Source organism: Puntigrus tetrazona, chromosome 23 (genome assembly GCF_018831695.1).
Source record: "Puntigrus tetrazona isolate hp1 chromosome 23, ASM1883169v1, whole genome shotgun sequence".
NCBI lineage: Eukaryota > Metazoa > Chordata > Actinopteri > Cypriniformes > Cyprinidae > Puntigrus > Puntigrus tetrazona.
The window spans coordinates 16,975,478-16,988,773 of record NC_056721.1 but is presented as its reverse complement, the minus strand read 5'-3'; the positions used below and the strand labels follow the sequence as shown (position 1 = coordinate 16,988,773).

The 13,296-nt window shown below is 40.7% G+C and overlaps 1 protein-coding gene across 1 annotated transcript in view; it reads left to right on the top strand.

Moving 5' to 3' along the window:
• plxna2 (plexin A2) overlaps positions 1 to 13,296 on the top strand; it is a 175,202-nt gene that overhangs the window by 18,513 nt on the left and 143,393 nt on the right. The window contains exon 2 of the mRNA XM_043225103.1: positions 8,501 to 9,829. Within this exon, the coding sequence (XP_043081038.1) occupies positions 8,627 to 9,829 (1,203 nt within the window). The 5' untranslated portion in view covers positions 8,501 to 8,626. The remainder of the gene's footprint in view (positions 1 to 8,500; positions 9,830 to 13,296) is intronic.

The following is a 13,296-nucleotide window of genomic DNA, read 5'->3' as shown; positions in this document are numbered from 1 at the left end:
AATTGGATTGGCATCTGATTGATTAGACAGTAGTGAGTGAAGCAGAGCAGGTAAAATGGACACTGGTCTACTATCTGCCATAAATGAAACCTCTTCTTGTACCTGTGTTTTGATTATGACCCATCAGTTCCAAGGTTGTTTGATAGATAGATAGATAGATAGATAGATAGATAGATAGATAGATAGATAGATAGACAAACAAATATAAATATTAATAATTGTTGTTATTTATAAATAAATAAATGTGTCCTAATAATAATAAGAATTAGATGGCATTCTACCATCTACCAGTGAATTAATGTCCAATTGTTTATTTGTTGAATAGTCGCCAAAAAGCTGGATAATGGCAATACTTTCAGCTCTACTTACTCAAGATTGTCACATTTGCTTAAATTGTGCACACACATACACACACATAGACACACACAAGTGTCATTTTCTGAGTGTGGCATCCCTGTCGCCCTGCAGTCACTGCAGGATGAGTGTGTGTTTAAACCTCGCCGGCGCTAGCTGTGCCTCCCGCTGTGTGTGGAGTAGCCAGGTGGTAGCTCTGAGTGGCTGTGCATACAGTGGCTGTGTGATTAGCACGCTGGATCCCATTGGCGAGCTCTTATTTGAAACAGTGGGAGCAGAATGGAGTGGATTATTCTGACAGGTGCCCTCTCATTTCCCTGAATATCTTATGTAATGCGTCGGATTTGAGAGCCACGCATCACGGCGACAGATTGAAGTAATATTATGCAGTCCTGTCGTCTCCGTGTCATTGCTGTCTGTCTATTTGTGCCGTTTTTTCCCACAAACATTGTAAATCATCCTCTTTTCCTCTTTCTCTATCTATCTCACTGACTCTCTTTTTTAAGTTCTCCATGCCAGGCCGTGTAAATCTGCCCCAGATAATAGTCTATGTGTGGGTGCCAGTTTTTGGAGTTGTGACTGCTGTTGTAACGGGTTGTTGCCCAGCTGGAGTAATGAATAGCTGGGCCTCTGCTGCCTCTCCCTCTCTCTTGGGTGCCAGAGCCTCATACGGCCCCATCTCCCTGCCAGCCAAAACCCAGACACACACACGCACACACACATGCACGCACATTTATACACTGATCCAAAGCTGAGGAACTCCTTTGAGAGAAATCCACTCCGTGGCATAATCCACATGAAGGTTAAATTCGTTCTTCGACTTCTTTGAGTCTGTTCTGAGGATTTGATCAGATTTCATTGTGTTTTCTAAATAGGAGATAAGTAGGGGTGTATTTGTGTTAAGCAGCCAGCTTCAGTGGCGTTTGAGAATGATTCAGGCTGATTATTAGATAGCGGCTCTGTTTCGCTGTGCCGCAATCTGATTGGCTGTGGGCTGAGATGTGATTAAGCTCATTGGCTAAATTTGTGGCTGACTTTTGGCAGTGTGAGGCTTTGGTTTAACACTGACCCCAGTCTGGGTGTTAGGATGTGGGCCTGAGAGAGCTTAACGTTCCCTTCTCACAGCTGGGAGCGTTGCTGTTTACGTAATCCAGCACCCGGCAAATCTCTCATCCTCCTTTCTGCTGCAGGACACCTAATACTGCTCTCACTCCATGCTTACACCCACGACTTGACCCTGGAGTGTGAGAAATGGATAAGAAGGGGCAAGTAACAGTTGGATAGAGAGATTTGAGAGACTTTGATTGTAGTGATTGAAAAAGTATTTCAGGGCAAATATATTTTTTGAATATTAGAGATTATCTTGGAGAGTGATAAGAGACCAATGCTCTTACAGTAGTTTATAAAGTACTGAACCATCATGATTCTTTGTTCATCATTAATACAATGTGATGCTGAAACAGCAATGAGACTACCTTCATAAAAGGATGTTATTTGTAGTTATTTATTTTAGGATTGATATTTGTTTTTTTTATTATTGTATTATGTCTTGTTTTTCTGTTTGTGTTTAACTGTTTTCTTATTAGATTAGAGTTTTCTTATTAACTTTTTATTATTTTTAATTTTTTATTTACATTATTTAGTATTTGTTTTCATTTAAATTTTTATAATTATTTTATATTTTTGATTTTATTATTTATTAATATGTAGTTTTAAAATTTTTCATTAATTCATTCATACTTATTTTATTTATATACTTAAAAAGGGTTTGTGAACTTCAGTTGTTTCCATTTTTGTAGATTGTAATGTGCCCATGTTTTTTTTTTTCAATGCCATGCATTGAAATCTCACATCATAATAATATTTGTTCCAGGATTTTGGACCAATGACCTTTCACAGTAGGCCGGGCAACAAAATATTACAGAAAAAGAAGCCAATTACATTTTTCCCTGTGTGTTTCTTTTTGTGTACTTTTTTTTTTTGATTTGTCCCATCTTAATAAATCTGGTCACAGTTTTCAAAAACTTGCATCAACCATCCTGCAAACAAACAACTTCTGATGGAAACAATTGAGCTGAAAGAAGAAAATTCTGAGCAGACAGCAGCAGATTTCACTCGCTCTTTCATGTGCAACTCTTCGCCGTAATGTTGACTTTCAAAACTCGCAGACTGAAAAGCGTACACTGAGCTTCCTGATTGATAAGCGAGCGTTGCGTCAATCAAAGTGCTTAATTAAATTCAAGACCGCAAAGCCGAGGGAGGTAGATCTGAATCCCGTGGCCTCTGGTGACATTTTCCGTTTGTGTCTCGTGTCTTTCCGAGGGCTCCCGTCTCCCACTGCCGCCCTTTACAATTCAGATTTATGGAAATAAGCCTTAATAGAAACCTGTGCCAAGCTTGACAGACAGCTCTGATGAGAAGTACTTCCTGTATGTGTATGTGTGTGTAAATCCTTAAGCAGATTGCCAGTCGTGGTAATAGGTGTGAGGCCGAGACACTGTTGTAGTGTGTGTAAAGAAGTGTGTGATTTCGTTTGTGTGCACATCTGTGTTTGTTAGCCGAGAAGGTGGCGACTGTGGGAGGGAGAACAAAATGCATTAGAATAACAATAATATTATAATCTCCCCTCAGCGGAGTCGTGGGACTGTGTCGGGAGTTTATTTTCACAGAGTGGAAGTGTGGAGGATGCAGGGATGTCGCAGCAGGTTGCGGGTGAAAGGCAAGAGATTAGATCCGCACACCCTTGTTTGCATTCGGGGATAAGAGCGCCTGCTGACGGCTGCTAATTCTGATGTCATGTTGACATGGCTTTTCTGTGGGAAATCACAATGTGCGAGGGATTTAATAAACTTTGATATGCTTTAGTCAGACTGTATCATTCAGTGTCCTGGTGAGAGACAGACAGAGATAATAGCGGGAAACCGGTCTCCAAAAAGTTGCCTGAGGATCGAATCGTCTGGCGTGCTCATTGTGTGGCTGACCGCACAGTACAAAAGTTCAACGCTAGAGTCTTGCTAATTAGGACTGTGCCTTTTAGTGGTTTTGACATTTGCATAATGAATACACGGTTTACTAATAGGCATCCTGATGCAATCCTCCCTTAAAATTGGCCTGGTGGCTTTTAAATACTGACCAGTTAGAATAAGACCTAGGCTTCCTCTATTTTTTGAGTTGATAATGGTAATAGAAAGCTGGTTGATTGGCCAGGTATATGCGACATCATCGATTTAATGCCTTTTAAAGTGAACATAATAACAGGATTTACAACCAATTTTGCTTCAATAATAGTCTATTTTTCATTATTTAAGAAGATACTTAATGTATGTGCACACCAAAAGCAAACATAATTATTTGCAGGAGATTGCAGAGTAGTCCAGTTGAATCAGAAAATGGAGGAGTTCAACATGATTCAAATATTCAATTCAAATAATGCACACACCATTAGTCAGAGGGGAAAAAACCTTTTTGGTTTATTTTCTTTTAAAATAATGTTATTTATTTGTATTTTATTTTTATTGAATTGGTTGCTTAGTTTTTTTTTTTTTATATGTTTCTTTTTTTAGTTTTAACCTCAGTTTAGTTTCATTTGTTTTGTTGATAGTTGGAGAGGACCACTGAAAAGGAGAGTTACTTCAGAGGCAAAGCAAGTATTTAGATTTCATTGCAAAATACAACTTTTTATAACTTCATTGTAACACGCACCAACAAATCCTTCACAATAAGACCAGAAACGTGTATTTAGAAACAAATAGGCTCCATTTTGATTTCATGTTGACTTTAAGCGTAAAAAGAAATAAATAGATTTGTTGTTTGCTTTTTTTGGTAGTAATTTTGCAATTTGCACTCAAAGTCTTGTTTTTTTACAATACCAGGCCAGTGGTTCCATGGAAGAAGAGCACAAAAGTGCCTGAGTAGGCGAGAGGACCAACAGGAAGCCATGTGGTCAGTGAGAGTGTAATCTGTCCCTACTTCACACTGTGTCATTTCCCTATGGGGGAATGGATGCGCTCGGCAGTGGGAGCTGGCACAGAGAGAGAAGCAGCCATTACTGGCGCAGCCGGAGCTCCCGCAGAGACAAAAGAAATTATAAATATCACTACACTGCCACGACACCCTGCTCTCACAAAGCCTCTCATTATCACCACCAGAGAATGTCAGGGAAGAAATAAAGACTAATGGACTAACCTCTCCTACTAATCGTTTTTTAGACGCACTCCCACAAAGTGCTGCTTCCCTCAAGGAAAATTAGACTTTCTATTTTTAACCTGCTAAAAAAAATGGCAACAGAGATAAGACTCTTCGCAGCCAAGTGATCGGCCTTTTCAAATGCAGCAACTTTTCAGACTTCGCTTTCTTTTTCCTTGCTGCTTGATTTTGCCTGCTTAAATAACTTTCATTTCAGTGCCGGTATGACTATTTATATTTATTTAACCATTTAGATTACATGCTCAAAGATTAGTCGTTATTAGGAATGATGGATTAATCCCAAGCATGAAATTCCAAAGTGTCATTTTTTTCTTATTGCACAACAATTAATAGGATTTTCCGCCATAACGGGATTGTGGTTTAGGTTCTTTATCTGAAGCAGTACAATAGCTGTAAATATGAATTTAAAAGATCAAACAACTTTGGTTCTATTGTTAAGTAGCTTATAAAAGGAGGGAAAATATGTCACGGCACACGGGGAGGCGGGAGGGGGTTCGCTTTGCACTCGTATCCATAGCTTGAGCCCTTGAGCCAGGCTCTCTATACAGAGATCAGCCCTCAGAGCTTAAAATTACCCTTCTGTCCATTGAAACGGTTTGCCTGTGCTTTGAATTGTGGGTAGAGTCTGCAATGAATCACAACATAGCATTACTCTTTCATCCCTAAACCAATTCTAATGTCCCTATGCCAACGCTAATATAAAGTATGGCTCGTACTTCTAGAGATTAGAAAGCTACCGCAATGTCCCTGGCAGGAATCTGATCATTATATTAGCACATACTCGATAGATGAGAGAACTGCACAGAGTTAGTCAAGGCCACTGTGTGTTTATACAGCACTAACATGTGGTTTGTTTTGCCTTGGTGTTCATTAAGGAAAACAACAGTTTTCCTGTACAGTAATCACAGCCTCAGTGCTGACTGGAATGCAGCGGTTTTCCTGTTCGTTCAGTCTGTATGCTCACATTTAGCCTCGCATTGAAATCCAAGGCCGTGCATTCGGATATAACGCACTTGAAAATTCCATGACCCCCTTTTTGGAGTTTTATCCAGTCGGATACCGCAGTGTAAAAGATACCAGTGTGGCCTGAAAAATCAGCTCTGTGCCTGTGAACATTTCAGCAGAGGAATCTTTTAGAAGCATAGCCTCGAATTCGCCATGGTTCACGAGAGATTAGTGGTGCTAAATTTGGATCCCATCTGAACAGCATTGTATCCCGGAGGTCAGTTTAATGTAAATGTGATGAGAGGATTATAACCCAGGGATGGATTTTCACATGATAAAATGACACTCAGTGGAACCATGTGCTGATGCTCAGTCAGATGGAACTGGAATAACAGTCAGGGGCTCGGTGGAGTATTAGTGATGGGTTCTTCGTTAGAAATCAAGTGCTTTAAATCCAAATTGTACCTGGGGTAAAGTATACTGGATTTCCAAATCGTAGTAAACTCTGTGCTGCTTCTTTGGGGCAAAATCTGTCAAATAGACAAGAGAAATTATATAGTAATTCTTACTGCATTTAATGTAAGTTGTGTTTTGTTTTTAATATTTTAATTACATTAAAATAATAGTATTCCCTAGAGCGCACTCATTGTCTTTTTATGGGACTTGCTAATGCAGGTGCACCTCTGCTACAAATCAAACCAGAGACAGAGGCAGGACATTGGAATAAAAGCTCAGTCTCTTGTGGTTGTGAGGTCATAATGGATATGCTAATGAGGCAACTGTTACCTTTGCATTGGTGCACTGTACGGTTGTGAATCACTGTCATGGTGAAATACAGCTCTTGCCAAAATGCCCGTGCTGTTGTCTCCACAATACAGATGCCTGTTCTGACAAACCTGCCTAAATCGCGCCATTATCACTATAGGCTCTGGTGTGACGAACTCGTGATTCACAGGTGCAAACATTGACATGGTAATCTCTTCCGAGAGCCAAGTGTAAAGGACTGACTTCAAACAATAAAAGGAAGCTAAGAGGCGAATCAGTCTCATCTATTCAATTCTTTGGCCAGGCTGCATAATAAGCAGAGTCCTGTCAGGCGTTGCAGAAAAAACACAAAGCATAATAAACAAAGCCCCTATTGCTTCTGTTCCTGACAGCACTGCTGCTAAACTTTGAACAGTCGTTATTTACACCATTCGGTCCCCTCTTCAGTGCAGCTGTCGCTGCGACATAAAAAGAGAGAAGCACACTCGCTCCGAGCCAGCAGTCAGCAGGGAGCAGGGGGAAAAGGGGCTAGGGAAATGGAAGAAAATAGAGGGGTGGTGGTAGTTAAGCGCACAAAATCACACAAGATAAAACCAGTGATGGTTTACAGTTGAGAAGAATAGGTGATTGTAAAGAGGTGAGGCCTAAAAACCAGAAGGCTGCAGAAAGTTGCTTGCTCTGCAGATGCCAGATAACACCTCCAGGGGAATGTGCTTTGCACCTCCAGCATGTGCGAAGTCACACAAAAGAGCAGCGTGAAGGACAAAACCAACCCTGGGACTGAGTTTTACAACTCCGTGTTAATATACTGCACCTCAGATCTGAGCTAGGAGGACTGCTAAGCTAGTATATTAATCGCTCTGTTACATGTAAGCAAGGTACTGTTTATAATTCTGCATGTGTCGCTTACCTTTGATCACTTTGTCCCTTTAGCCTCTACATGCAAGTCACGAAGCAGCAAACAATAGCTTCTATATCTTGACATGTTTAAGCACACTAGCAAAGTCCTGTTCACTTAAACTCATCACCATGTTTCGGCTAATTACTATTGTTGGACTGCTTTGCTTAATCATATGTGATTCTCTCATGTGCAGACATTGCCTATGTTTGTTAGCCCTCTTGGACCACCTTGCGCTGATAATGCATGTAAATCAAATGGAAGGAAAAAAATAGGAGCGGAAATATGGTGAATGTGTTCGGACAGTGTAGATTGTATATCTCTAATGGCTGCCTTATTCGTTTAGGGATGATTGCTCTGGTGCCAATGATTAATCCCTCCAGGACTTAATGGTGTCAAAGGGAAACAAAAAAAGGAAAGAGAGAAAAACAGACGAACAGAATTGGAAAGCATAATTAATGGATTCAGATCCTGTTAAACAGCCCCCTTACAGAGCAGATAGTAAAAACAGGGTGCATGGAACCGGCACCCAATTTGTTCACACTTTGTTGTAGTAATAAGATCCAGGCCTCCCTCATGCACTGGATTGGATAATTAACTCCCTGGGATAAATGCAGAAGAAAGGGGGCCCCCCTTTTGATTTATCATATGGGGGAGATGGCACCATACCAGTCTTTGCAAACTGCTATTACATAAATTGCTTTTGTGTTTTCAAACGTACTTTTCTCACTGACAAACTAGAATGGGAAGTGTAGATAATAAGAAAGAAGCAAATGTCAAGAAACGAGAGGATGATGTTAATATTTGTCATAAAGCAAAGCTCTTAGCGCACTTTTCTTGACATAAATGCATTATTCAAAAAATGAAATGGTTCTGCAGCTAAAAGAAGAATACTTTTAAAACGATTTGTCAGACCTATTCAGACATGCTCTTGCTACAGTTCCTTTCTCTTTATTATGCTAGCTCTTGTAATTGACAAAACAGGTGCTACTCTAGAGACCTCTGACTGAATGCAGTACTTAGAAACTGCTGTCTCAGAGAACCAGCAAACAGCGTGACTCAGGTCATGCTAATTTCTGTTGCTATGATGTGCTTCACCTTCCTGCTTTGTGTAATCCTGCCCAACAACTCTTTTGGAATGTGACGGTAAACCTTTCCTGCCATTGTCCCCTAGAAAAGCTACCCCCCTCTTGGGTTAGTAGACACATTCCTTCAAAGGAGGACCTTGGTTTAGTGAATGAGTTGCAATTTCCATTGTCTGTTTCCTTTTGCGAGTCTAGATGTTCTGGAGCTGATTTATGTACTCATTAATCTTGCTCTTCTCTATTTCAGAAACATGTGAAGACCCTGGTGAGGTGCTGGACCATAGAATTAGCCTGTAAACTACGGGGACGAAGGTTAAGCTTTCTGGTACTTCTTTAAACTCTTCATTTTCTAACCTGTTGGGTCCCTCGGACCATGGAGGGACAGCAGGATTCAAAGAGGACTTTGAAACAAAGCCCTGGATATGGTTCCAAATGGTCCTTTCCATGCTGGTTGTTAGTCTTAATCTTGCCTGTAGTATCCTGTGAACAGTCCTTTACAACGTTTCACCCTGAGCGACGAGAATGGGCCTTCAACCATATGACAGTTCACAAGACGACAGGAGCACTCTACATTGGTGCTGTCAACCGCGTCTACAAGTTGTCAGGCAACCTAACACTCCTAGTTTCCCATGATACTGGTCCAGAAGATGACAACAAGGCCTGCTACCCTCCACTTATCGTTCAGCCCTGCACCGAACCTCTGGTTTCTACCAACAACATCAACAAGCTCTTGCTCATCGACTACTCTCAGAACCGACTACTTGCCTGCGGAAGCCTCTACCAAGGTGTCTGCAAACTGCTACGATTGGATGACCTCTTCATCCTGGTGGAGCCCTCTCATAAAAAGGAGCACTACCTCTCTAGTGTCAACCAGACGGGCACCATGTATGGAGTCATCGTGCCTTCACAGGGCAAGGATGGGACCCTCTTCATTGGTACAGCTGTGGATGGGAAGCAAGACTACTTTCCAACCATCTCAAGTCGGAAGCTTCCTCGTGACCCGGAGTCTTCAGCTATGCTGGACTACGAGCTACACACTGACTTTGTTTCATCACTCATCAAGATTCCCTCCGACACCTTGGCGTTGGTCTCTCATTTCGACATCTACTATATCTATGGTTTTGCCAGTGGCAATTTCGTCTACTTCCTGACCGTGCAACCAGAGACGCCTGAGAACAGCATGTCTTCCAGTGGGCCCTCAAACGACCTGTTTTATACCTCTCGAATTGTCCGCCTTTGCAAAGATGACCACAAATTCCACTCCTATGTGTCATTGCCTATTGGTTGTGTCCGGAACAGAATTGAGTACCGCCTTCTACAAGCAGCCTACTTGGGCAAACCTGGACGAGTGCTTGCAGCATCACTCAATATTAGCGCTCAGGACGATGTTCTCTTTGCTGTATTTTCCAAAGGTCAGAAACAGTACCACCACCCACCTGATGACTCGGCCCTCTGCGTCTTCAGCATCCGGGACATCAATGCACGGATCAAGGAGCGTATGCAGTCCTGCTATCAGGGAGAGGGGAACTTGGAGCTCAACTGGCTGTTGGGAAAGGATGTACCTTGTACCAAAGCGGTAAGATACCTTTTTTTGCTATTACTAGCTACAGCAGATTATTATATTATTAGTTTGTCAAACCAGCTTTGAATACGAAGCATTGTTAGATGTAGTATCTGATAGCCTAATCATGGAAGCTCTTTCTTTTAAAGTGCTTTAATTTAGTTTGTTGTGTGCATGGCTTATTTTAAAAGCTTTATTACAAGTTATCTGCCTTTGAATGGAGTTCTCTAAGTATATATAAAGTTTTTGCCCTCTCAGAAACTGACGGTTCCCATGACTGCTTCTGCTCAGTAGAAAACCTCAGTAGATCAAAACAGTCAGATGGGAAGTTGATATTAATTTTATGTTTTCTTTGGAATGAAGATAGGATCTGCATCGTAATGTTTATGCTGCTGGTTGGTGTTCTTGCGTATCCATATTTCATTCTTAAGAGTGTAACAGGATACTATCCAAGCAATCCTGTTGACCCTGCAATCTACAGGATTGAATGCCAGACATGGCGAGGGTTAGTCTAAGCATGGATGCACACTTCATCAAATCAGTTTCTCTTACCCTATGTACACACTCCTAAAAATGTGTTGAAATGCAAGTAACACTAAAACCAGATTTATTGTAGTCAGTTTGGAAAATATGTAGTTTTACCCCCTAAATTTTACAGGCTGTTTTCTTTATTTTTTACTAGTCTTGCTCCCAAATGACCACAGTCCTTCAGTTTTTGCTGTTTAACTGAGGGTGTAAACAAACTGAATTAAAGACACTAATACTTGTCTGTGCTCTGTTTATTTACAGATTACCACAAGGGACAAGTGGTGTGTTGATGCTAATATAAATATATATTTAAATGTGTATATGTTTTTTTATGGCTACCAGTGATTATTCTGCATCTGTGTGTATGAAGTTTAAGAGAAGTCTAAATGACAATAAGTATTGCTACATGGTTTTCTCCAGGGCATTCTTTATTAGCTTCAGTAAATTCGCTATTAGCATGATGTCAGAGGTGATTGTCACTCTGAGGAAAACATTATTGAGTGTCTGAGCAGGGTGGTCTTCATAGTAGTAGACTCCACTCTGGCCCCATTAAGGACCCTAGAGGATCCCCTGTCTGACCCCAGGGGGGCCGTCAGTGGCTTATGATGTCAGCCAGCCCTCCTCCATGTTTTTCTAGGCCTCATTAAAAACACTGCAGTAGAAACCTCCTGCGTCCTCTCTCCTGGTACTAGAGGAATGTCAGGATTGACTGAGGAGGAGGTCTGATATTTAAAAACATGAAGATATATGTTCTGTAAAAACTCAGCATTTGATGTTCAGTAAATCTATGGTATTATGCAGGTAGATTTTTAGCGTTTAGCATAGCACAGTCTGAGTCTGAGCCCACACAAATTGCCACAACTAACCACCCTCTTGCTGCCACAAAGCTTTTTTTACTCCCTATTCATGACCAGTAGGAGTATGAAAATATTTTTACAGTGAAATAATCCTTCTCTGAGTTTTTCAATTGCTATTCAGGCTTGTTTTACCTAAAAAATACTGCTAGAAATCCCCTACCGTGATGTTTTTGTTTAATTTCCTGTCAGTTATTTTAGGCTATTCTTGATCACTGGAAACATGGCCTCTGCTCAGACTTCAGTCTAGTTCCTTCGACTCCAGTGTCTCTGCTGAATTACAGAGAAAGTGAAACTTAGATACACACAGGGTGATAGAAGGAGGAAGAGAAGTCATAAGCCGAGAAGGCTGAATGAAAGATTTATCACAGAGCCTAGCTTGCAACTGTCTTCCTGCCTGGCCAACCTGCTAGCTGCTTCACATCCAGCCCTTTGATGCTATTCACTCATTCAGCTGGTGTTACGTTTCATCAGGCTGCCTGATCAAGCCTATCACAGTGCCAGTTTCAACAGTGATCTAAGGAGGACATTCTATTGATCAAATGGCTTCCAAAGGAAAGACCCTTGTCCCGATTTGTGTATGGGACAATAACCCCCTACCTGAAATAGTAGTCATGGGAAATGAGTTCCAGTAATAAGCATAACGATTGCTGTTTGAATACCAAATCAGGCACTTTTTTGTGTGTGTGTTTTCCTGTTTGTTTTTGCTTTATTTAGAGTTTTTGTTTGTGCTTTTTGATGTTTTGTGTGTGTGTATGTATGTGTGTGTGTTTTTTATTGTTGTGTTTCGTACTTTTATTTTTTTTCGTTTTGTTTTATTTCGTTTGTTGTTTCTTTTAGCAATTTTAGAAAATTTTTGCATGGTCCAAATACTGTTTTCCCTCTGTAACTGAGCAACATTTTTGGAACGCAGTAATCGATAAAAATTAATCACATTTATGAACTTGATTGGATATTCAATTTTATGCATGTTGAAATGTATCTTCAGGCTACATTTAGCTCAAACCAAACTGATATATTTGTAGTAACAAAATTTATGATGCCATCTTTGCCAGATTTCAGTGATTTGATGCTATTGAAAATGTAAGACTGGCAAACGATCTTCAAAAATTCCCAATTATATATATATATATATATATATATATATATATATATATATATATATATAAATATAAAGTATCCAATAAAGGGGAAACTGGTGCCTCGTTGTGCTTCTGGGATTGTGGAAGGTCATTTTCCTGAATTAGCATAATACTTGCAAGACTAGAGCATAGCTGCCCCAGGGCATTACCAAGATAAATGCATAGTGGACTGGCTTAAAAACATTGCATACAAACATTAAAATAAAGTAGTCAAAGGCCAACTGTTTTTGAGGAACAGATCTGAAAATCTCTAAGGCAATTATTTTTTGGACTGGAAAATAAAAGAAAACACGATGAAGAGGAACTGGAAAAAGATCTGCCGAGTTCAAGGCATTTACATCCCTGCTTTATTGCCGTCCCCCAGCTTGTGAAGGGCTGGGAGGCAGTAAAGATTTTATAGCGTGAGCCTGTAGTCGAGCAGGCCGATATTAAAGGGCTTCGGAGTGTTGGGGACGAGCAGTGCTGCGTTCAGCATCATGACCGAGTGCACAGTATCCATCCCTCTTACTCTACATGGCACTTTGAGGCCAGTGTCAGTCACAAACTCCGATGACCTGAATCTAAACGCCGCAGAGTGTTGTAACTCGCCGCCCAAACTCAAATGGGGATTGATAGTGGCCCATGCATGCATGTGACATGAAAAATGGGCCATAGACCCTCCCATTACATTGTAAATGTTTACAAGCTTCAATCTCTTCGGTTTAAGTCGGTGTGTTTGAGAGAGAGGAGTAGATGCAGGGGGAGAGCAATAGAGAGGATAAAAATATGGGTTTGTTTTGGCCCTAAGAACACACATTTTACACTCTGACTAGTTTATTTGGCTACTAACAGTATCCCAAAATTGAAATACATGGAGAACCAGAGGATTCTATATATTTACAGTCATTTCCAGTAGGGTCATTTCCAAATTTGGGAGACTGTCTTTTGTCTGTTTTGCTAAGACTAATACTTGCCTGAT